This window comes from Geotrypetes seraphini, chromosome 10 (assembly GCF_902459505.1).
Source record: "Geotrypetes seraphini chromosome 10, aGeoSer1.1, whole genome shotgun sequence".
Classification (NCBI taxonomy): Eukaryota; Metazoa; Chordata; class Amphibia; order Gymnophiona; family Dermophiidae; genus Geotrypetes; species Geotrypetes seraphini.
Window position 1 is genome coordinate 89,659,090 of NC_047093.1, and position 25,216 is coordinate 89,684,305.

The 25,216-nt window shown below is 42.8% G+C and overlaps 1 protein-coding gene across 5 annotated transcripts in view; it reads left to right on the top strand.

Annotated features, from left to right (window-relative positions):
• The window catches only part of TNC (tenascin C), a 267,005-nt gene extending 243,201 nt beyond the window's left edge, over nucleotides 1-23,804 (top strand). For all 5 annotated transcript variants that reach the window (XM_033960452.1, XM_033960454.1, XM_033960453.1 and 2 more), the window contains 6 exons: nucleotides 774-906; nucleotides 4,007-4,158; nucleotides 4,978-5,074; nucleotides 12,799-12,960; nucleotides 20,007-20,170; nucleotides 22,637-23,804. In XM_033960452.1, coding sequence (XP_033816343.1) covers nucleotides 774-906; nucleotides 4,007-4,158; nucleotides 4,978-5,074; nucleotides 12,799-12,960; nucleotides 20,007-20,170; nucleotides 22,637-22,747 — 819 coding nt within the window. In that variant the 3' untranslated portion in view covers nucleotides 22,748-23,804. The remainder of the gene's footprint in view (nucleotides 1-773; nucleotides 907-4,006; nucleotides 4,159-4,977; nucleotides 5,075-12,798; nucleotides 12,961-20,006; nucleotides 20,171-22,636) is intronic.
• Nucleotides 23,805-25,216: the final 1,412 nt, after the last annotated feature.

Sequence of the window (25,216 nt, forward strand, 5' to 3'; positions counted from 1 at the left end):
GCATTTCATCATCCACCATCTGCAGTCGTTCTCTTTTTTTCAATTTAATTTCTGTCATAGCTGAAAATCCAAGTTCACAAATATAAGAAAATCCAAACACTAACAAAACTTTGATTGCTTTGTTGCTCAAGTTAGGATAACTACTGCGTAAAAAATAGAACTAAAATTGCCATTAGTTTTAATGAACCAATCACATCAAAGAACGATGCTTATCTGGGCGGTTGCATCCTTATGCACACAGACGCTCATAACATTGACAGATTCTTGCATATGCAATGTACATGTCATCTATTCTAGTGTATACTTAAGAAGGGAATTTTTGAAAATAAAGTAAAATTCTGGAATCTCTCATGGCACACCCCGAATCTCTTCAGGGCACACAGTTTGAGAGACAGTGCTATAAACCATGCCTAACTGTAAGTATAATTTTTAGAATAGCACCGAGTGTTATATTTTTGGGTGCCAATTTTTTAGATGCCATATATAGAATTTAGTCCATAATGGATAATGAATTGCAGATGTCAAGAAATATCCACTCTATAAGCTTGTTTTAACATGACAGTGTTAATTGTTTATTTTGAGGTTTTCTTTCAATAATTCAATTCCCCTTATACAAACATTTCTGGCTCCAAATGATGCAAATGTTATGTTATTGCATGTGACCATGTATTTATTTAGGCTAAAGGTATGTTACAAGCAGCAATAACATGAAAAAATAAAAGCACAAAAAGACTTTTCCATGATCCTCATCTTCTTCACTTCCCCCCCTACAGGAAGTTGTTCTGGGTCCTGACACCACTTCATATAGACTGGAGGATCTAAGTCCATCCACCCACTATACTGTGAAACTCCAGGCATTAAACAAATCAGTGAAGAGCAAGGCTATTCAGACAGTCTTCACCACAAGTATGAATGCCACAATGTGCTTTTGTTTCTCAGCCTACAAGATTCAGTTTCAAGACAAGAAGGGGATGGTATTCAAAAGGATTTAGCCAGGGGACTAAAATTGTTAGCTCATCCCTGCTGAGCAGACCAGTTTAGTTCTGGTATGACGTGAATGGGGTTGTAATTCTGATTATCTAAGGAAAGCTGATGTGACAATGAGAACTACAACTCCATGCATGCAATAAGGCAAATCCAAGATGGACTAAGCTGTTCAGTCAACTTAGAAGGAGTTGGCAATTCTAGGTAACTAAGGACTCACATAAAGACTAACTCGTCAATATTCAGCACGCGGTAGTCAACATTTTATAAAACACTGATTGATGTGAGCAGAATTATCCCTGAGCAGTTTTGTGGGCCCAGGCTGAATATCAGCTTGGATCCATATAACAGAGGGGTCTCAGCCCCTCCAATCCCCCTCACATCACTGCTCTGATCTTGCTCCCCTCTCCCAGCCCCACCCAGTGGTCAAGACCCCATTTCACACACACACACACACACACACCTATCCCGTCATGATAGGCCTTCCCAGGCCCCCTAAACTCCCTGATGGTCCAGAGGAGCAAATGGGCCTCACTCACTCCTTTCTAGTGACTGCCTCAACAAAATGGCTGCTGCAACTTCTCATAGCAGTCACACGATACTGTCCCCTATTGGACCACCAGGGAGTTTAGGTAGGCCTAGGGAGGTTTAGCTAGACTGGGGGGATTGGGCAAGGACTTTGGACCTATGAAGAATGGAAAAGTGGCCTTTCATTGTTGGGGACAGTGGTAGGGTGTCTGAACCTTGCCAGGGAGGGGATCTAGATCTTGACTGGGAAAGGGAGGGGGATCTGGACTTACAGGGAAGGAGGGAGAGAATGGAGGGTACTGGAAGTGTATTGACTGGTACCTAATGTTATCTGAGTGTCAACTGATATTCACTACTGGCACCTACATAGCTAATTGGGCTAGTGCCGCACTGAATATTACTGGCACCCGCATACCTCCCAGCTTCTCCCCAACTCTGCTCTTATTTATTTGAATTTGGATTTATTAACCACTTTTTTGAAGGTTGTTTACATTGAATAGTAATCAGGTACTCAACATTTTCTTTGTCTATCCCAATGGACTCACAATCTAACTATGGTAATATCCTTCTTTAGCCCAACTCCAAAATGGCCATTTTATGCCAATATTCAGTGGCACTAGCTGATTAAGTGCTGCTGAATATAATCAGTTAGCCAGCTCCAAGCAATTTAAGGGATTTCAGGAACAGCAAAGACATAAGGGACTTAAATGTGTGTGTAGGGGTAGGGGTTGTCAGTCTTCCTCAGGACATTGAAGGTTTGTTATGACTAACAAGGGAATGGAAGTGCTGATAGAAGGGTGTTTTGTTCCTGATGATGATGAGAAGGACTGAGATGGTGCTTGCCAGGACTGGGAAACAGCTTGCTAACATCAAAATTCAAAGGGACAGGGAATGTCTTTGCCCTTTAGAACAAGTAGCACTGAGGATTTTCAAGCCAGGTGACATTTATTGCATTTACAATTTTGGGTTATCTTGGCAGGTACTCCTGGTATTAAATATATAACTATGTCCACACAAAAATGATATTCATCTACATTAATATCAGAGATTATATGTGCCACGTTTCTTTAAACGAAGAAAAGACCTCAGTGTTTCTCAGGAATATACCTGGGAAGCTTTCTATGTCAAGTACTTAGTTGCCATAAAGAAATACATCCTTGGTCTCAGAAAAACTCCGTTGTATGTCCTACAGTAATCACTATTAAGACTTTAAAGTAGGTATTCTTTACACAGATTTTCAAAAGATAGGAAACAAGCACTTATCTCTTTGTCCTCTGATATTGAAAAAATCACCGAAGTTCGCAGTTGAAACCAAGTGCAGGTCTACCACACTCAAAACACTTATCTCTTTGTCCTCTGATATTGAAATGTGGCACATATAATCTCTGATATTAATGTAGTATCATTTTTGTGTGGACATATTTATTTAAGATATTCAGCTTATATTGATATATTTTTATTAAATATATAACAACATTCTGGCCCTGATTCTGTAAAGTCCACCCAAAGTTAGGTGCTGATATCGGCACCTTATTTAATTGAGCAATAGGCTTAATTTGTGTCTATATTGGCACTCAACACCTCACAATCAACTTTAATTTTGAAAGGTAGGTGCCTAACTCATAAGATTTGATTCTACAAAAAAGTAAGGCCTGGATTCTATAACCGGTGTCATTGACGGGGGGAGGGGGGAGCGGGGGCACCAATCACGTGTCAATCACATGATGGTGCCAGTTACAGAATCGTGCCTTCAACAAAGGTAGATGCCGGAAATGTAGGCCAGGGTTTTCCAGGCTTACATTTCTGGCGCCTACCTTTGATGTGACTTGCATCTCCATAGGCGCTTTAAGCCGTCTAATGCCACTTCCGGTGTTAGCCACGCCCACAGGGGCGATAAGTGGCCTTAAGCGCCTACATTGGAGCGATTCTGGTGGTGATTATTTAGGCATCAGTAGATGCCTCGAAACTTAGCTAAAAGCATAATTTAAATGGCATATTTTACTGAGCTTGGGCACCTACCGGTGATGAAAAAAATCAGCGCTGGTTAGAAAATCCAGGCCAAGGTGCCTAGCCCTAATGGAGGTGGCATGCTGAAACTTGGCCAAGTTGGTTCTTTTCAGAAGAAACATTGATTGGTGATTAGATGTTGACAGCTCTTCTTTCCTTTGATCACCTTCACTATTTGTTGTCCAAGGGACCACCATGGGAATAGTACCAATTACTGTAAATCCTGTCCATGCTAATAAAACCAGATGTGGCATTCAAATGGACAAAAATGAGTTCAAGCAGTATTTCAGCATCACCAGCCATTTGCTGAACCTAAACGCGTAACCCTTGCTGGAGCACTGGCAATTGATTGCGTTCTTATCTTTTTATTTCAACACCGAAATTCCCATTTGCATTTTCTCTATAAAAATGAATCATGCTTGAGAATACATGCACTCATGGGTCTATCTTTTACAACCAGTTCTCTCTTCTCTCTTGCTCTGTGCAGCTGGGCTCCTCTATTCACATCCCAAGGACTGTTCTCAGGCTCTCTTAAATGGAGAAACAGCTTCCGGTGTCTACACCATTTATTTGAATGGGAACAAATCTGAGCCCTTGGATGTCTACTGTGACATGAGTGTCGATGGAGGTGGTTGGATTGTGAGTACTTAAGATATCTGTAGCATTCTAAACTTCATTACTATATTAAATGGGGCATAGAAGAACATAGGATCCAGCTCTCTAGGTTCTTCATATTCACCAGTATTGAGCAAATTCTTTGAATGTGTCCAGGGAGGAGTAATTTCCACTGAGTTTAGCACCTCAATCATTTTGAAAAGTTGTTTTTTTTATGGCTAGGAAGCCGTGTACTCCTCTTGCCAAAGAGCAAATACCAGTACTTCTTTTCCCAGACATTCCACTGCATTTTTCTTAGAAATAAACTCTTAAGATACGCTGAAAAGATTATTGTAAATGGACTTAAAATCATAGAAATAATCAGGAAATCATTGGGATTTTGAAAACTTGTTCTTATAAGCAAAAATTTGTAATAACAAGAATTCTTAAATCACGTGTTATTGGAGTCTATGGTCCTAAGATATTATACTGGAACTTTAAGTTTATAGTCCTCAGTGTATTTAGGGGAAAGAAAGAAGAGATATAGATATCAGAAGGATAAAGGATAATTAAGAATATTGATGGGTAAAGAACCTAGAGAATATTAATTAAAAGCATCAAAAATATGAAGACATCTGTACTGAAGGGAAGATAGGCACAGCTAAATGCTAACTCATAATCTGAATGAATATTAAGGGGTCAAAAGAACAACTATCAAAATAGAATGTCAAAGCTATCTAAAGGCAAGGGGAAAATTGAGTAATCAGAACTGTTGAATGCATGTCAATCTACTTGCAGTTCAAGCTAGTACCCATGATTCTTATGGTTATCAAATTTGAACCTTTTGATGTTGCCCTCCTGTAGGTGTTTCTGAGACGAACTGATGGGAAGGAAGACTTCTACAGGAACTGGAAGGCCTACAGTGCTGGCTTTGGAGACCCAAAAGAAGAATTCTGGATGGGTATTACAGTAGATCTCCATTGTGACAAACTATCCCATAGTCCTTTGCAGTCGATTAGTACTAGAATGCACTGTATGAGAACATCTAAGCATTCTGACCTTCATCAACCCTTCAAGTTACAGCGAAGGAGATTTAAACTGGTTGTTAGAAAATATTCTCATTTTCTAACATAATAATAGGAAAGGGGTTGAAGATGTTCATTTTTGTATCCTTTCATTTCACATTGCTCACCAACAATTTTAGCAGCCACTGTGGACTGATACAGACCTAGGCCATATCCAGATATTGGCACCATATATTTGGGTCTTGCACAGCTACTAGAAGTTATCTGATATTTGATGGCAGTACCCAGATAGCTACTTGGTTAACTTATAACAGTCTTTTTCTGTTGTAAATTAACTAGATTGTGTCAAGTCAGTTTGCCCAGATTTGCAGCATCCATTAAATGTCATGAAAAATCCAGGTTAGACCCAGAAAATGAGAATTATATGAGCAGAGCCACTCCTACCCAGATAGTTTCTTCTGAATAAGGAACCCCTAGGGCCTGCTTGACTATATGATACACACAAGTACACTATATTATGTTCGATTTTACACTAGCGCATAGTAACCCATTTCATGCATACTGACTCATTTTAGTGCATGTTAAAATGAAATAGCATACACTAAAATGTAACAACATAAAACAAACAAACAAAAATGAAATGAAATGAAACAAAGCAAATGAAAAACTGGGATAAAATAAAATATTTCAGCCGACATACACCTTGGAAAGGATATTGACCAGCAGTATTTACTATAGACCAGGAATTTGCTTATTTGGATTTACAGAAAGTGCCCCAAAAAATTAAGTTACCTAATCTGGACCCCAAGAGCTCTAATAGTGCATATTCATGGGGTAAATTCAAGAAATGATGTTTAATATAAGGTGCCCTGATAGAACACACTAAGCCTGAATTCTATAACATTATAGAATACCAGTATATTAGTGTAAGTATCCATTTATGTACAAGCACTTATGCCAGCTCAATGGCTGACATACGTGTAGATGCTAAACTGTTCTCAGTATTCTATAACCTGCATTTGATTACCCTGGCCATCACCATAACCTGCCCATGCTGTTCCCATGTCCATGCCCCCCTCCCCTGCCCCCCTAAAAGTTGCACATGATTGATTGTGGGCATGCAAGCTCTAGAATACCAGCTAAGGGCAGTGTTGCAAGCAATTGCTAACCTGGTGCCAATTATCAGTAATTAAAGCCATATATGACTTAGCACCAATTATCTCTTAATTATTACATTATTTTCATGTGCTATTGACATTCTATCACTTCTATGTGAAAATTTGCACACTAATGACAAGTTTCAGTAAAGAAACTCAATACGCTAAGGAGTTATTTAATGTAATACTTGTGTTAAAATATGAATACTAAGAAATACTCCACAAGTTAATCAATACACAATCCTATATAAAAAACAGTAGGAAAAAAAAAATATATATATATATATACAGTGGTACCTCGGTTTATGAGTGCACCGGTTTGCGAGTGTTTTGCAAGACGAGCAAAATATTTGCAAAATCGGTGCCTCGGAAACCGAGCATGGCTTGATTTACGAGCACCCGCCCCCCGCAATCCGGCACCCCCCCCTGCAATCCAGCACCCCTCCATGCCTCGAACCAGCACCCCCCCGCCACGATCCGACCCCCGCCACAATTTGGCACCCCCCCGCCACGATCCGACCCCCCCCCGACACGATTGGGCACCCCCCCCGCCACGATCCGACCCCCCCTGACACAATTGAGCACCCCCTGCCACTTCTTACCCTCATCTGGGCACTCTTGAAAATCGGCCTTTTCCTCTGCAGGGCCTGCGAGTTCACGTTCTGAACGTGAACGTGAACTCGCAGGCCTTGAGCATGCTCAGATGCTCAGGGCCCAGCAGAGGAGAAGGCCGATTTTCAAGAGTGCCCAGATGAGGGTAAGAAGCGGCGGGGGGGGTGCCCAATTGTGTTGGGGGGGATGTTGGATCATGTCGGGGGGTGCCCAATCATGTTGGGGGGGTCGGATCGTGGTGGGGGGTGCCCAATCGTGGCGGGGGGGTCAGATCGTGGCAGGGGGGGTGCCGGATCGCAGGGAGGGTGCCTGATCACAGGGGGGCCTTCGAGGGGAGCAATGCCGGTTCTCGGGGGGGGGAATGCATCAAAGCGAGTTTCCTTATTTCCTATGGGGAAACTCGCTTTGATAAACGAGCATTTTGGATTACGAGCATGCTCCTGGAATGGGTTATGCTCGTAATCCAAGGTACCACTGTATATATAAAGTGCAACAAGTGCTAATAAAGTGCTCAGTTCACCAACCGATAAGTGCTTTAAAGTACTAATAAAAGTACAAGCACTGGTTGCACATAGAGTCCATCATAGCACTTTAAATGTCCCTTATCCCGCCTTCAAAAACATTGTGCAAATAACTTTAAGGGCTAGTTTCACAAAGCAAACCGATCGGTTTGTGACCCCTTAGCGACCCGATTTCCCTCCGGCCCTATTCACTTACCTTTCTGCTGACCAGCCACTGATCCACACATGCAAATGAGGGGAACGGCATGCAAAGTAGGCAGGGATGCGATTCACTAACCAAAACCCTGCAACACTGACTGTGCTAGCCAATCACAAACAAGCGACTGCTGAGGACAAGTCGCTAAAGCCCTTTCCGACTGCCCTGCCTTCTGCCACCCTGCTCTCTGCCCTGTCAGCCCCGATCTCCCACTGCCCTGATCTCCTGCCTGCAGCCCCTACTCTCCCACTGCTCTATTCTTGCCCTTCAGCATGGCAACTTGTTTTAATCCTCTCTCTGGGCTTTCATTTACTGTTTTTTCTCCATGTCTTCTGCTTTGAGGATGTTTTTAAAGAGTAGTGCATCCTTATGAAAGAAGCGGGGAGAAAATATGCTGGCGAAGAGTAGCCTATGCAAATCTGCAGTGTACAAACAGCAAGTCACTGGAGCTTGGATGCAATGCAGAGGGAGAGCGGCGTCAGTGCGTTCCATCTTAACGCGTGCCTATGTTTTGCAGCGGAGGGGAACAATCCGGGACAGCGTTAGCCGTTTATGTGCCTCTGCCGCCCAGATTAGGGAAAGAAATGCTACAATGCCCCCCACCATGGTTTCCCATGCTCCAATTTCTTGAAAGCTCAAATCTTAAAAGGAAAGGCAGGCTTCAGATCATTTTTTTTAAAAAAATTGCTGCCGGCCCAAAGTCCAGCGCATACAGATGGTCTATGTATGCGCTGGGATCGCTATAGAGCGATCCGGGCAGGAAGATGGAGGCGTTCCTCCGATCGCCCCCATCTGCATATTTTAGTTTGGAGAATTCATCTGACCTGCCTGTATCGGGCACGGATCGGTCCCGATCGGGCAGGTTCATGAATCTAGCTCTAAGTGTTGTATTCACAGAAATATATTCAATGAACCACTTATCTTGGGTTTGTGGTGAGAAGGCGGTATTACTATGATCTCCTGCACTTGTATCAAATTTCAATATAAACCCCTAAACCCCCCGTGTGTATGAAATCAGTAGGCCTCCCTTCGACTCGAGTTTCGCGTTAGCGTTGCCAGGAAGGCGGCACTGAAAAAGAATAAAAATAAAAGTGAAAACTCAATTACTCTCATAGAAATAACTCTAAAACACTTCGATTAATTATGTGAATCTAATATACTCTCAAACTTACACTCAATCTTATTCCATAATGAACACTCGAACTTGCATACCCATTATAGAGTGTTTGGATGAACAAAGTTGGTGCCAGGATGTTTGCCTGCTGAAACCAGGTGTAATTCCTTTCATCCAACTTGGGCATTCATCATCAGCATTCTACAACACTACAGTGGTGCCTCACACAACGAACTTAATTCGTTCCAGGAGCAAGTTTGTTATGCGAAAAGTTCGTTATGTGAAACGCGTTTTCCCATAACAATACATGTTAAAAAAAATAATTCGTTCTGTAGCATAAAATATGCTAAGATGACATAAAAAAAGATAAATTTTTGGTTATTATTTTTATTTAGATACATCTAAAAACATAATTGTTTTTTAAAACAACACACATTTTTTAAATTTAAAGACAGACTAAGTAGAGTCTAATTTTACAGTGAGAGAGGGCAGAGTCTCAGCGGCAATAACTGGGACTTAACTGTTCATTTTTTTTTTTTTTTCTACCGTGTTTCCCCGATGATAAGGCAGGGCCATCAAATAAGACAGCCCCCCCTTTTTAGAAAAAAATGTAAAATAAGGAACCCCCCCGCAAATAAGCCACCCACCGATACCTGCGCTTACCCGAATCGGGTGGTACGGTGGGTGACTCCGTGTGGTCCCTGGCACCCCCGACACGATCGGGGCAAGAGGGAGCTCAAGTCCTCTTGCCCCCCCGACTCCCCGACACGATCGGGGCAAAAGGGAGCTCAAGCCCTCTTGCCCCCCCCCCGACTCCCCGACACGATCGGGGCAAAAAGGAGCCCAAGCCCTCTTGCCCCGCCGATTTCCCGACTCCCCAACACGATCGGGGCAAGAGGGAGCTCAAGCCCTCTTGCCCCCCCGACTCCCCGACACGATCGGGGCAAGAGGGAGCTCAAGCCCTCTTGCCCCCCCCCCGACTCCCCGACACGATCGGGGCAAAAGGGAGCTCAAGCCCTCTTGCCCCCCCCCGACTCCCCGACACGATCGGGGCAAAAGGGAGCCCAAGCCCTCTTGCCCCGCCGATTCCCCAACTCCCCGACAATATCGGGCCAGGAGGGAGCCCAAGTCCTCCTGGCCACGGCGACCCCCTAACCCCACCCTGCACTACATTACGGGCAGGAGGGATCCCAGGCCCTCCTGCCCTCGACGCAAACCCCCCCTCCCCCCAACGACCGCCCCCCCCAAGAACCTCCGACCGCCCCCCCAGCCGACCCGCGACCCCCCTGGCCGACCCCCACGACACCCCCAACCCCCTTCCCCGTACCTTTCTGTAGTTGGCCGGACAGACGGGAGCCAAACCCGCCTGTCCGGCAGGCAGCCAACGACGGAATGAGGCCGGATTGGCCCATCCGTCCCAAAGCTCCGCCTACTGGTGGGGCCTAAGGCGCCTGGGCCAATCAGAATAGGCCCGGGAGCCTTAGGTCCCTCCTGGGGGCAGGGCCTGAGGCACATGGTCGGGTTGGGCCCATGTGCCTCAGGCCCCGCCCCCAGGAGGGACCTAAGGCTCCCGGGCCTATTCTGATTGGCCCAGGCGCCTTAGGCCCCACCAGTAGGCGGAGCTTTGGGACGGATGGGCCAATCCGGCCTCATTCCGTCGTTGGCTGCCTGCCGGACAGGCGGGTTTGGCTCCCGTCTGTCCGGCCAACTACAGAAAGGTACGGGGAAGGGGGTTGGGGGTGTCGTGGGGGTCAGCCAGGGGGGTCGCGGGTCGGCTGTGGGGGCGGTCGGAGGTTCTTGGGGGGGGCGGTCGTTGGGGGGAGGGGGGGTTTGCGTCGAGGGCAGGAGGGCCTGGGATCCCTCCTGCCCGTAATGTAGTGCAGGGTGGGGTTAGGGGGTCGCCGTGGCCAGGAGGACTTGGGCTCCCTCCTGGCCCGATATTGTCGGGGAGTTGGGGAATCGGCGGGGCAAGAGGGCTTGGGCTCCCTTTTGCCCCGATCGTGTCGGGGAGTCGGGGGGGGGCAAGTGGGCTTGAGCTCCCTTTTGCCCCGATCGTGTCGGGGAGTCGGGGGGGGGCAAGAGGGCTTGAGCTCCCTCTTGCCCCGATCGTGTCGGGGAGTCGGGGGGGCAAGAGGGCTTGAGCTCCCTCTTGCCCCGATCGTGTCGGGGAGTCGGGAAATCGGCGGGGCAAGAGGGCTTGGGCTCCTTTTTGCCCCGATCGTGTCGGGGAGTCGGGGGGGCAAGAGGGAGCCAGGCGGAGAGAGGGCAGTTAAGCGCAGTGCCTGCGCGGAAGGATGCAGCTCGGGCGACTTCGTTGTGTGAAACGAAGTTCGTTGTACGAATCAAGACATAAAGTTCGTTGTGCGCAGCGTGCGCTGTGCGAGGCGTCCGTTGTGTGAGGCACCACTGTATATACAAATTTGAGGAATGTCCCTGATCCACCCAGGCGCTTCCAACACACATTCACCCTTTTTGATTGGGCACAATTTGGGTACACATTGTTATAGAATCACACATATCCAGATGTGCCTGTAAATCCAAATTGATGCCAGTAGTGCCAATTAGCACTTAATTATTGGTGCTAATTGGCTCATTAGGAAATTTAGGGCTAGATTCACAACGCAAACCAATCCTGTACCGATTGGTTTACGACCCCTTAATGAGCAAATTTCCCTCTGGCCTGATTCACTTACCTCTCCTGCGATCCGCTTTGAATCCGTGCATGCAAATGAGGAGAAACGCAAGCAAATTGGACAGTGACGCGATTCATCAACCAAAAATTTAAAACCGACTGGGCTGGCCAATCAGCTGAAGAAGCGACTGCTGGAGACCAGTCGAAAATGTCTTTCCGACTCTCCAGCTCCATAGAAGCTCTGCTCTGCCCCGATCTGCCTCCTGCCTGCTCTCCCCGAATGCCGCCCTGCTCTGTCTCGATCACTGCCCTGCTCTTCCCCATCTCTCCTGCCTGCTCCTGCCCTGCCCTGCAAATCTGTGGTTTTAACCCACGGGTTTAAAGCGGGTTAAAACCAAGGGCTCGCAGGACTAAAACCAAAAAAAAAAAGGTAAAAGTAAAAAAAAAACCAAAAAGATCGTGGCTGCGACGGGCATGCGAGGCCATCTATAGATGGTCTGCGTATGCTTGGGGATTGCAGAAAAGCAATCCGATCACCCCCATCTGCATATTTTTCTTTTCTGAATTCGTCAGACCTGCCCAGATCGGGCCTGATCGGGCAGGTTGGTGAATCTGGCCCTTAGTTAGTGCACAATTTGAATCAATACCTACATCTCAGTACCCAATATAGAATCCATAAATAATTTTATAGTTTTCCACACTTAAATAGGGGATTATATCCCTTGGATTCCATATAAGGTGCCCAAAATTGGATGCTGAGATTTGGGCGCCAATCCAAGTTGGGCATCCAACTAAATGGCGGAGAGAAGAGCAAGGATATATTTATATGCAGTGGGATGTGCCCCTGACTTTGCCCCTGATGAAGAGAACGAAACAGGGGACTCTGCAGGGCATTTGGCTGAGGCTAAGTTTTCCTTTACATTTGATTTAGAAAAGCAGTGCCAATCATGTGTTAATGACGTGACAGCACCGTTTAGAGAATTGTGGCCACCTTGAATGTACGTACCAGAATTTCTGGTGTCTACTTTCAATAAGAATTGTATTCATAGATGCCCCTATCAACGTCTATGTCCACCTCCAGCTTAAGCCACACCTACTTTAGATGTAGGCTCCAGTAGGGGCCTCTATGGACAGAAGTTGGACACCGTCATTTGTAGGTGCTTCCAAGTGCCTACATTTTTAAAATTAAATTTTAATTGGTTTTAAATGACATGGTCAATTACCGTGGCGTTTAGCATCAATTAAAACAATTTAGGCTTGCTTTAGAGATATTCTCTAATTCATTATCAGAAGGTTTCACCAGAAAATAAAATGTTGTTGACAGAGAATTATATTTCATTGTCATCTGAAGAGTTTTAAGATCCAATAAGTAATCCCAAGAGGAAAAATCTGACAGTACACATGTCCTTCTTCTCCTCTATGTGTCAGGCTTGGAGAATCTTCACAAGATTACCAACCAGGGCCAGTACGAGCTTCGTGTTGATCTTTCAGATGGTAGCGATACTGCCTATGCAACCTATGATACCTTTGTTGTTGGTGATTCCAAGAGCCGCTACAGGCTTAAGGTGGAAGGATACGATGGCACAGCAGGTAAGGACAACAATGTTACATACTCAAAACCAAACTAAGAAGACCATGAGCTATTCTGCTCCAATGCTTACAAAGACCACTACTTTGCCATGATCAAACGTAATGTTGTGGAAAGTATAAGAACTCTGAAATATAAGAGTTCTTTGTGCTTCAAAATTGTATAGGTCACCTTGAAAATTATGATCAAGAGTCTTGTCAACCTGTGAAGTATTCACTGAGATGAAAGGTCCAGCAGGGCATTGCTCTTTATCTAATTCTATTTTCAACTATTACTAGTTTCTATAAACTGACAGGCTGGAAACACAGTGAAGAAAGAGTCTTTTCATAGGAGGGAGGATGTTTAGGCATTACTCTGTAGCAGTGTTTCCAGACTAAATTCCTTGAATCTTCAGAGCATTCTTCGAGTCATCCATGTTAGATGTTTGGCAAAGAGAGGTTACAATGGGATCCTCAGAGTGAGTGGGAAGGAGTGTAGAGCTGTAGCAACACAGGAATTAATTCAAATATACAGGCAGTCCCAGACTTACAGACACCTGACTTAAGTATTTCCAGTGGCAAACCTACACTTCTCCTGCAGCAGATTCAGGAATGATGCATGTCCATATTAAGAATAGTGTAAATTTGTTTATGCTGTACCTTAGTGGGAACACTGGTAGGGACAGTTGGCACTTTTGTCAGCTGGGAGCAGAGGTAAGAAGCAAGAATCTTAAAATCTACAAGTTCTGAGTTACATACAAATCCAACTTAAGAACAGCTTTACAAATGTAACTTGTTCTTAACCTGGAGACTGCCTGTAGAAGCAAAGTGTGAATTTGTTATATGAGATTTGCCAACTCCTGTTACTTAAGTGAAAAGAAAGTCTTACAAATTATTTTACGCAGTGCATCATTAGATGAGATCAAAACACTAGACTTGTACTTTCCCCAATTATCCATTTCCACAAGCATTTAATTACAGCATGTTTGTACAACATGTGCTAGCTAGCTAGCTGGCTCATAATAAAAATACTCTAAATCAGGGAGCAGACAAAATGGAGACGTTCACCAAAAGATACATTTTAGATGTGTCATGTAGCACCTTCATTTCCTACAATAATCACTCTCAAAACACAAATTCTCATATCATTCAGATCTGAGCCCACTAGAGACTTGCTGTCTTTGATCTGGGCACAGCATGCCCCCACTTTGGAGTCTGCCACTTAAACTTCAGGTGCAATTTCTAATGGTCGCAAACCTAAGTTTTAGACTGTGCTTGTATAGAAAAAAACCAAAACAGGGTCCTTAGTTTTCAAGAAGAGAATCGCTGAAAACTTTCAACTGCTCAGCCTCATCACTTTCATAAATTATCCCTCTCTGGATCCTAGAGCAGACAAAAAGGTAGACTCCCTTTCACAGCCTTCCCAGATGGTCTGGGTTTTAAACAACATGGTTGATGCTACACCTGGTTCTACACCTGGGTGAAGCTGAAAGGGCCTGCCATTGCAGCCTCATTTCCTCAAGCTCTGTGTAAGAACTTAACAAGACTATAGTTTGGCTCTTGCCAATATTTTTTTGATTTTTGATTTGCAGAATTTTTCCTTTCCAGTGCAGGGCCGACATGGGCTAGCCTAAACTCTAAAACATATCCATAGGTGGCCTATAAAGCAGATAGCTTTCAAAAAGCCACAGGCATCTTTAAACAATTATAAAACAGCTGTGGACTATCTCTGTGCATGCTATTTTAAAGGGGAGTGAAGAAGTAGCCTAGTGGTTAGAGTGCTAATTTCCTCCTGATAGTTTATTCAGAACTAGGCAAGAAAAAAGCTCATCTGCTGATTCCAAGCACTATCCAAGAGCAAGGCAGCTTTAAAAAGTGGAGTGGAAGAGTAACCTAGCGGTTAAAGCACTGCACTGACAACCAGATAATCCTGATTCAAATTGTGCCTCTGCTCCTTGTGATTCTGGGCAATCCACTTAAGTCAAGTACAAACTTCAAAGGGATTGAAATGAGCTGAAATGGCTCCTGGCTATTTAAATCACTTGCTGAGGGTTAATTAGGCATATTGAGTGGCACGTAACCAGATAGTACCCTGACTAAGCCCCGTTAGAACCAAAACCAGCTATTTTGTAGGTGGTGTGGGAGCAGAGTCAGCACTTATGCATTAAGTGCTGATATTCAGTACTTAACCACAAAAGGTAACCACAAAATACAGTCCTATCTTTATGTGGTTTACCTTATGCAGTTAAGTACTGAATATTGCACTTAACCACGTAAGTTTTAAGTGGCCACGTATGCCCTGATATTCAATGCCAGACCCTGATTTGACCCAGCATTTAATATCCAGGCATAAAGCCTTTAGTGGCCCCAAAAAATGCTGACGACTGCTGGCTGAAAATCTACCCTTGAATATCTATTATGCCAACACATTTCACTGGACCCCACAGTCATTCACATGGGAAAAACATTCAGCACGAGGGAATGCTATACATGCTTGTCTTCTAATGTGGTATATATCATTCAGTGCAAAAAAGTGTACAGAAGGGTGCTACGTACATTGGAGAAACAGGCCATATGCTAAAGACTAGGATCAATCTCCACAGATATCATATAAAACACTGCAATGCCAACCAGGATATCACCTCTGTTGGGCAACACTTCAGAAAACCAGGACACTGCATCAATGATTTTATGGTGAGAGTATTAAAAGGAAATTTTAAGACAAACCAGGAGTGTAAGACCTTTGAAATCAAATGGCCTCTTTTACAAAGCTGCACTAGCAGCTGTGCTGCACTAATGGCCCCGAAGCCCATAGAGATTTAAAGGACTTCGGGGCCATTGCCGCGCGGCTTTGTAAAAGAGGCAGAAAATGATAAAATATTTTTGACACCCACCAGACAGGACTTAACAAGGATCTTGGTTTTCTATCACATTAGAAACCATAAAATTATATTGTTGTCACCTCCTTATCATCCATCCATATCTCTCTGTCTCTCTTCCACCCAAACCTCCCTTTTTCTCACCTTACCCACCTCTTCCGTCTTCCTGTATATACTGATATTTGTCAACATTTGCATATTTCTGATCTGAATGCTAATAAAAAATGCATTTAGTTAGTCTAATTAAAAAGTATCACCTTGTTTCCTTTATGTTTTGTTTTATTTCTATATTCTGTTTATCCCTTATATTGTAAGCCCTCTGGGAACTGGGAAGTACCCAGTGTACCTGAAAGTAACTTTTGAGAATATTCCAAGCTCCAAAACGGATTTGATAGATCCTAACACATGTTGGAATGATTCTGTGACTACGGATATTAAATAACTTGAAAATACAGTGAATGGTTTGAATTTAAGTCCTGGATGACTGTTCACCAGCCGTATTAAAGTTTTAAAAATCTGATTTAATAGAAGGGATCACTAGCCTGATTAATAAACCACTCATAGATGCAACCGTACCAAATTGAAAACAGCAGCAATCCTTACTTTATTGAAAGGTAATAATCTTGATGTGAACAATCCTGGAAACTATCGGCCAATTTCCAGTCTTAAGCTTTTATCTAAAACTAGCTGATTACCCGGCGTTGCCCGGATATTTATTTATCCCAAAATGTCCAACCCCCTACATGTCCCACCCCCCTATGTCCCACATGTCCCACCCCCCACGTTACCCCCCCCCACATGTCCCATATGCCCCACCCCCATGTCCCAACCCCCTACCCTCCACATGTCCCAAAGGAATGTCCCTCTCTATGGGGCTGAACTTAGACTTAAACGGCATCGGGAGTGTTGGTATTTATCTCTGCAAGCCCGAAAACTATGGGTTGGACATTAATATCTGTCGCTTTTGATAATTTTAACATATCACCCCCTTCCTACCCCCACAGTATTTTACCCCGTCCCACCTGCACAATATTTTTCCCCAGATAGTAAATCATATGTGTACCAAGTTTGGTTGAAATCTCTCCATGCGTTTCAGAGTTATGCTGAATATTCATCTGTGAGCCCGAAAACACTATGGGGTAGATACTAAAATCTGTCATTTTAAATCATTTTTACATATCCCCCCCTTCCCACCCCCGCAGTGTTTGTCCTCAGATAGTAAGTAATGTGTATGTCAAGTTTGGTTGAAATCTGTCAATGCATTGAAGAGTTATGCTGGAACATACATACATACACACACACACATATATTCAAATTATAATGTGAAATATTTGACAAAATGAATACAATACAACTAACGCAAAACTTGATTATAAACAACATTTTTAGTTTCACCTCCAGGAGCAAGAACATATAAATTCTTGGGTGAACCCACCCTTGAGCAAGCAACATAGAGTTGTGGGCCGTGAGACCCCCAAAACATATCACCACAGGTAGTGAGAGATCTACATACCAAGTTTCGTTCAAATCGGTCAAGCCGTTTTTGAATTACTGTGAGAATGGCAGCTTTTTACATTTTTTCCATTGACATGAATGGGTGAAATCTGATTTTCTGTTTGTAGCTCCTCCCACATGTGCAGGTGGGCCGCGAGACCCCCAGAACATATCACCCCAGGTAGTGAGAGATCTGCATACCAAGTTTCGTTCAAATCGGTCAAGCCGTTTTTGAATTACTGTGAGAATGGCAGCTTTTTACATTTTTTCCATTGACATGAATGGGTGAAATCTGATTTTCTGTTTGTAGCTCCGCCCACGTGTGCAGGTGGGCCGCGAGACCCCCAGAACATATCACCCCAGGTAGTGAGAGATCTGCATACCAAGTTTCGTTCAAATCGGTCAAGCCGTTTTTGAATTACAGTGAGAATGGCAGCTCTTTACATTTTTTCCATTGACATGAATGGGTGAAATCTGATTTTCTGTTTATAGCTCCGCCCACGTGTGCAGGTGGGCCGCGAGACCCCCAGAACATATCACCCCAGGTAGTGAGGGATCTGCATACCAAGTTTCGGTCAAATCGGTCAAGCCGTTTTTGAATTACAGTGAGAATGGCAGCTCTTTACATTTTTTCCATTGACATGAATGGGTGAAATCTGATTTTCTGTTTGTAGCTCCGCCCACGTGTGCAGGTGGGCCACGAGACCCCCAGAACATATCATCCCAGGTAGTGAGGGATCTGCATACCAAGTTTCGTTCAAATCGGTCAAGCCGTTTTTGCGTGATCGCGGCACATACACACACACATACATACCTCCGATTTTATATATATAGATATTGGAAAAAGTGGTTCTGGCACAATTGCAGGATATTCTAAATAACTGTTCACATATGAGTAAAACATTCTACTTAATGATAACATTAGATACCTCAGCTGTGTTTGACACAGTTCATCATGGGATATTGATTGATTGTCTGAGAGTGCTGGGGATTAGGGGGAAATGTTTTAAAATAGTTCTCTTTATTAATTTCCCAAAGAAATTTCCAAGTACAGATAGACAATAATTATTCAGACTGGATGAGCCTGAAGTCTGTAGTTCCCTAAGACTCAACACTCTCAGCAATTCTTTTCAATATCTATTTTTCAATATTTGGCCTTTTTGCAAAGTTTTATCCTGCCTTGACGTTTAATTCTGCCTTTATGCTAATGACGTTCCATTTTTTCCCCTATTGATGGTTCAATTGAAAAAGCTGTAAATTTTTTGAGTATCTGTTTTTGAGCTATTAAAGCACTGATAACAGCAAATAGATTATAGCATCCAGCTGTCAGTGTTTCCACATCCCACCCCCAATGTTGCCTCTTTGCCTCCAATGATGTTTCAGATGCTCACAATCATAAAATAATTGCTGCTGCCCCACATAACTGGTGCACATATGTTCACTGCAGCTTATATTTTAGAAAAGACATTACATTGGCAGATCCGTTTCTAAAACACCCATTTCACAGTATCTTGTTAATGGCTCCCAAATAACCTGAAATTTCTTAAAATTTCTCTGCTGCATGGCAATTATCCTTTCCATTTTGAATATGTGACACAAAGAGTTCCACCAAAAGCTATAATTCAGCCTATCTAAATTTTTCCAATTATTTGTAATCTGTTGTATGGCAACCCTGGTCATAATGAGTAGAAGCTTATTGTTATTAGACGATAATTGGCATTTTGCACTCATTGACACGCCAAACAATACAGTGTCATAGGATAATGCTACCGGATTATCTAACAAATTATTTATTTGACCCCCTATTGATTTCTAAAAAGCAAGTATTAATGGACAATAGAATAACAAATGATTTAATGTCCCAGCTTCAAGATGACAGTGCCAGCATCTATTAGATATTAACAAGATACTGTAAAGATTGAAATTACTGCATAGAATAAATATTAATTTTTCCCTTTTGTTCATACATGTCCAGGGTGGGAATATTTTATGATTTCTTTTGCTTATGAATAACTGTTGGGTATATGGGAGGGGGAATATTTGATGCAAGTTAGAATTTGGTGATATATTAAGTGATGTTAAAGTATAAATGACTGTGTTATATGTTACACTTATGAATAAAGATTAACAAAAAAAATAAATAAATAAAATACCCATTTCAATTTGCACTTCCTCACCCAGGTGTATCAATTCCAAGAGCTTCAGGCTGAGCATTAGTAGTGGCCAGATACTCCTGAAGAGAATAATAATTAAGCTTGCAAGGTTAATTGCAAGTTGTGTTAGTTATCTACTGTGGGAGTCATTCACCTGTGGTACTGAGTTACTGCAAGTTAGTGACCCTCCATGATAATTAAAGTGCAGTAAAATGTCTTGTTATACCACAGCTTAGTAACCACCTTCCCTTAAACTTTTATATTGAGTTGCCCTGTAATGGCTATTTTTCCTGTTTAAGCCACCAAAATTCTGCTCTGACTGGTTTCTTCTCTTGGGGTCAATATCTCCAAATGGTTTAATTTTGCACATTCTATGACAATAATGAACAGTAAGCCAGGTTATGTGGCGTATGATCTCAGTCTCTCAAATGTGTTGTTAATGCTCACTTTGTATTTGCATCATGCTAAATAGAACTTCCTTCTGGAGTTCATAAGCATTTATCAATGTGTTCTTGAAGATTCTTTTTAATCTTCTCCTTTGTAGGTGACTCCATGACCTACCACACTGGACGTCCTTTCTCCACCTATGATAAGGACCATGATTCTGCCATCACCAACTGTGCCCTGTCTTATAAGGGAGCCTTCTGGTACAAGAACTGCCATAGAGTCAACTTGATGGGAAGATATGGTGACAAAAGACACAGTCAGGTGAGCTGTAGCCAGTTTCCTCCTAAAGTCGATTGAATGAGATAATAATACAGAGAATCTAAATATCTTAAAATGACTCTGCTCCTAACTTGGGAATGACACAGGGACAAATTTGTCCCCGTCCCTGCAGGAAATCAATTTCCCCATCCCGTTCCCATGAGTTTTGTCGCTGTCCCTGTCCCATTCCTGTAAGTTCTGCCTTAACCGCACAAGCCTCAAACACATGATTTTTAAAGTATTTGAGGCTTATGAAGGTGAGGATGGAGCTTGCAGGAATGGGGGAGGAACAGGAAAAGAACTCACAGGGACGGGATGGGAAAATTGATTCTCATGGGGATGGGGAAAAGTTTGTCCCCCATGTCATTCTCTACTCCTAACCACAAAAGTATGGCCATCTTGATGCCATCATTCCACCTTTGTCTTTTTTTCACATACCTGGTATAATAATACTTGTTCTGGAACTTTCCCAGTGTCAGTTCATTTCGTGCAGCATCTCCACCATAATTCCATGACTAAATGTTTGAAACAGACGTGCCTAAAAGCATGTGAGAACTTCCCTTTGAAAATTGCTTAGGTTATAACTAATGTGAATTTTGGACTTACTTTTAGGGTGGGCTATACCTGAAGAGAAATAACATATGTAAATTTAAAAATGTAATGTAGATAAGGTATGCCAGTACTTCTCATACCAAGCCAGTTGGATTTTCACAATATCCACAATAAATATGCATGAGAGATGTCTGTTCAACATTCTGATCATTAGTTTTAAGGTGTGTCCTCTTATTTACAAGTTGCAATGTTTAAAAGCTTCAGCAAACGTTCCCTATTTAATCATTCCTTCCCACTCGTGATTTCACTTTACTATATAACTTCACAAATTCCCAGTATTTGTTGTCATTTATTTGTAACTTCTAGAAACCATAGTTGCTACCCAGCTCTCCTCCTATCTCGAGAGATTCTCCATTCTTCACCCCTACCAACATGGCTTCAGACCCTGCTTTAGCACTGAATCCCTCCTAGTTTCCCTAATTTCAAAGGTACAACAACTACACTCACGTAACAAATTCGCTGTCCTACTACAATTCGATCTTTCCGCTGCTTTTGATGTCGTCCATCACGACATACTACTTTACCAACTTTCCCAGATTGGAATCGACTCCACCATCCTAATGTGGTTCTCAAACTTCTTACGCTCCCGTTCCTACACCGTCAACACAAATGGCACCATGTCCACTCCTTGGACTCCATCTTGTGGTGTCCCTCAAGGATCACCCCTTTCCCCTATTCTCTTTAACATCTACATGTCCTCCCTGAAACTCTTTCAACTATCCCCCCTGGAAACAATCTACATTTATGCAGATGATATCCTTGTCCTCCTTGAGACTGACCAGAACCTCACCAACCTCCACGAAAACATTACAGCTTGCATAATGAGACTCCGTGCCTGGTCCCTCTCGGTACAGATGAAACTAAACGAATCTAAAACAAAACTACTCTGGCTCGGCCCAAAATTCGAACACCTGCCCACACTTTTCACACTACCCACAGGCGATACACTACAGCTCGAGTTCTCATTCAAGGTCCTTGGTATCACTATCGATTCCTCTCTCTCCCTCAATGATCACCTCAACTCCTTGGCAAAATCATGCTTTTTCAGCCTTCACATGCTGAGGAAAGCTAGATCCTACTTCAGCCAACAACACTTTGCCATCCTTGTCCAATCCATCATCCTCACCAAACTAGATTACTGCAACGCTATCTACTTAAATCTATCAAAAAAAAGTATTCTAAGACTCCAGCTAATCCAGAATACTGCAGCCAAACTGATCTTCTCAAAACGCAAGTCTGACCATGCCTCCCCACTCCTTGCCAAACTTCATTGGCTCCCAATAATCTCCAGAATCCATTTCAAATGTTCCTGCCTGGCTTTCAAGATCATTCACGGAATCCTGCCTCCTCTTATCCCACTGTCTTTCAACTCCTCCAGTCCCGACTCCTCCAGAACTGTCCAAAGGCTTAAACTAGCCTTCCCCTCTCCACGCGGCATCCACTATTCAGGCAAACTGGGAAAATCCCTTCTCTTCAAAATCACAGGTCTTTGGAACGACCTCACCACCCCGCTGCAGAACCTGAGCTCCCTTCAGTTATTCCGCAAAAAACTGAAAACCTGGCTTTTCAGCAAATTGTAGCTCTATCCTTCCCCCCTTTCTCTCCCCCCTTCTACACATAAGTTCATGTAATCCTTTTTCTTCTTCTCTACCCACTATTTTAAGTTCTTGTAAACCGTGTCGAGCTCCATTCTCATGGAGATGATGCAGTATATAAACTTAAGGTTTAGATTAGATTAGATTAGAATAAGGCTCCTTTCAGTATATAGGGGGAGCGGATAATTTCTAAGCTACTTTAGCCTTATATTTGGATTGTTTGGAGTTCTTGCACTGACATCTCTTCTTCTGTCCCTTGCAGGGTATTAACTGGTTCCATTGGAAGGGTCATGAATACTCCGTCGAGTCTGCTGAAATGAAGCTGCGACCTGCCAGCTTCCGAAACTTGGAAGGGAGACGAAGGAGGTCATAAGTCTATAAACGGGCAGAGAGGGAGAAGGGAGCGGGAAAAAGTACTGAGGAACCATTGGGGTGAAACTTACCAAAGTATTGATATCAGCAACCCAGCTAAAGTTCCTCATTCAGCCTAAACAAAAGCCTTATTAAATCACAGTGTCTTAACTTCAAGAGAGCAACTTTTAACTGTCTGCAGTCACATTTACACCAAAGACAACTCAGCTTTCTGAAGGCTTTCATTACAAAACCTGCCCTCATGCATTTTTCTCTTGAGTGGCTGAGAGGGTGGGACTAGGGAAAGGGGTGGAGACGTTACAGTGGTAGTTTGTTTTAGAACCAGCCAAATTTTAAATAAAAATTGTATTATTCTTATTGGCATATGTAATGACTGGGTCTGAAGCTTTTTATTTGTATATTAATGAACAAAAATAAATGGGGAGAGGGTGCTGCTTGAACACTCAGTAATAGAATATAATAATTATATTAAGCTAAATCTCCCACAGAGAGTTGTGCTCTCCAAACACAGGACGGTAGCTGATTGTAACTTTGTTTTTAAAAAGCACAATTTTTTAATTTAAATTTTTGTATCCTTCGTAAACCTAATTTGTGCACAATCTAATGAAGGACAACAATGTTCTTAAGCAGCTTTTTCCAGTACTGGGGGAAGCATAAATACATGGATGGGGAGGGGGATGGATTTGGATTTACCTATAAGTGTTCTGAAGGCACAGAAAGAAAGCATGAGAGCTGAAATAATTATGAGCAAAGGTTCTCCACTGGTATGTTTAATTTCTTTTTTTTTTTTTTTTTAGCTAAGTGCATTGTGTGAGCTCTGAGAGCCTCCTGAAAAAAAAAATCACTAGCTAAGCAAAACACAGCTACAAAATCTTGATTTGGTCCTAGACCACTGAAAGCAAATTTGAATTAAATATGTAAAAGAAAGGGAGGGAGTTTTTTTTAACAAAAATACAAAGAATTTTTTTTTAAAAAAAACCCTTGAATGATCCTTTTTGTAGTTCCTGTGTATCTTGCTTTTTAAACAAAGGAAATAAAAGATTTTCTGTTTTAAAGTAGTTGTCTTCTGTCATTTTATTTATTTTATTTTCTATACCGTTCTCCAAAGGGAGCTCAGAACGGTTTCCATAAATTTATTCAGGTACTCAAACATTTTTCTCTCTGTCCCGGTGGGCTCACAATCTATCTAATGTGCCTGGGGCAATGGGGGGGGGGGATTAAGTGACTTGCCTAGGGTCACAAGGAGCAGCGTGGGTTTAACCTACAACCCCAGGGTGCTGAGGCTGTAGCTTTAACCACTGCGCCACACACTCCCCATTTTCTTTTGGAAAGTAAAAAACAACAAGGAAAGACAAGGGGGATGTCTTTACAACCAAAACAAGTCTTTAGTAAAACTAGAAGGTCCCACTTATCTCAGAAAGTCTGTCCTGTAAGGCAAGCAGTTGACCAACAGTCCATTCTGTATCTTCCCGACAAGAGTCCACCTGTTTCGTCAAATTGAGCGCTACCTCAGGGGAAAAATTTAAATACTCAAACTTCAGTCCACATCTCGCCAGAAAACTCTAAAGTCCTTGTTCAAAGATATAGAATGGAATGTTAGTCAACTGCCTGCCTTACAGAACAGACTTTCTGAGGTAAGTGGTTTCCTTGCTATCGTGAGAGTTTTGTATAACTGCATTATAAGTAACCACTTTCTGTTGCACACACACCTGTCACCACTGGATTGCTATCCTCATTTTTGAGATGTTTTGCTATTGATGATTCATGTCTTATATATCCTCAATAAATAATGTTTTGAAGCATAAGTATAGATGGGAATGTACAAGGACGGGAATCTTTATTAAAAAACCATATAAATTTGTAATCCTTTAAAAATGGCTCTCATATAAATGGAATACGGACCCTACATGGTCCATGTTTTGGAAAAACACTCCTTCCTCAGGGGTCCGAGATGTCCAATGTATCGGAGAAACACTCCTTCCGTATTCTGTATATGAGAGCCATTTTTAAAGGATTACAAATTTATATGGTTTTTAAAAATAAAGATTCCTGTCCTTGTACATTCCCATCTGCAGTTTCTTTCTTGTTTTTGGTGTTTGCCTTTTACTGCAAACTCGGATTTTTCTTTATTTTGCTTTGAAGCATAAATATGAAAGTATTAAAGAATGATGTTTAGTGGAGGTTTTTTATACAGAACCTATGATGATAGTAGCTCATTCGGCACTTTTAGGGCTCCTTTTACTAAGGTGCGCTAGGGCTTTAACGCGCAGAATAGCGCACACTACATTGTGTTGTGCGCTAGACCTTAACGCCAGCATTGAGCTAAGAACATAAGAATTGCTACTGCTGGGTCAGACCAATGGTCCATCATGCCCAGCAGTCCGCTCAAGCGGCGGCCCTCTGATCAAATACCAGCGCCCTGAGACTAACCCTACCTGCGTACTTTCTGGTTCAGCAGGAACTTGTCTAA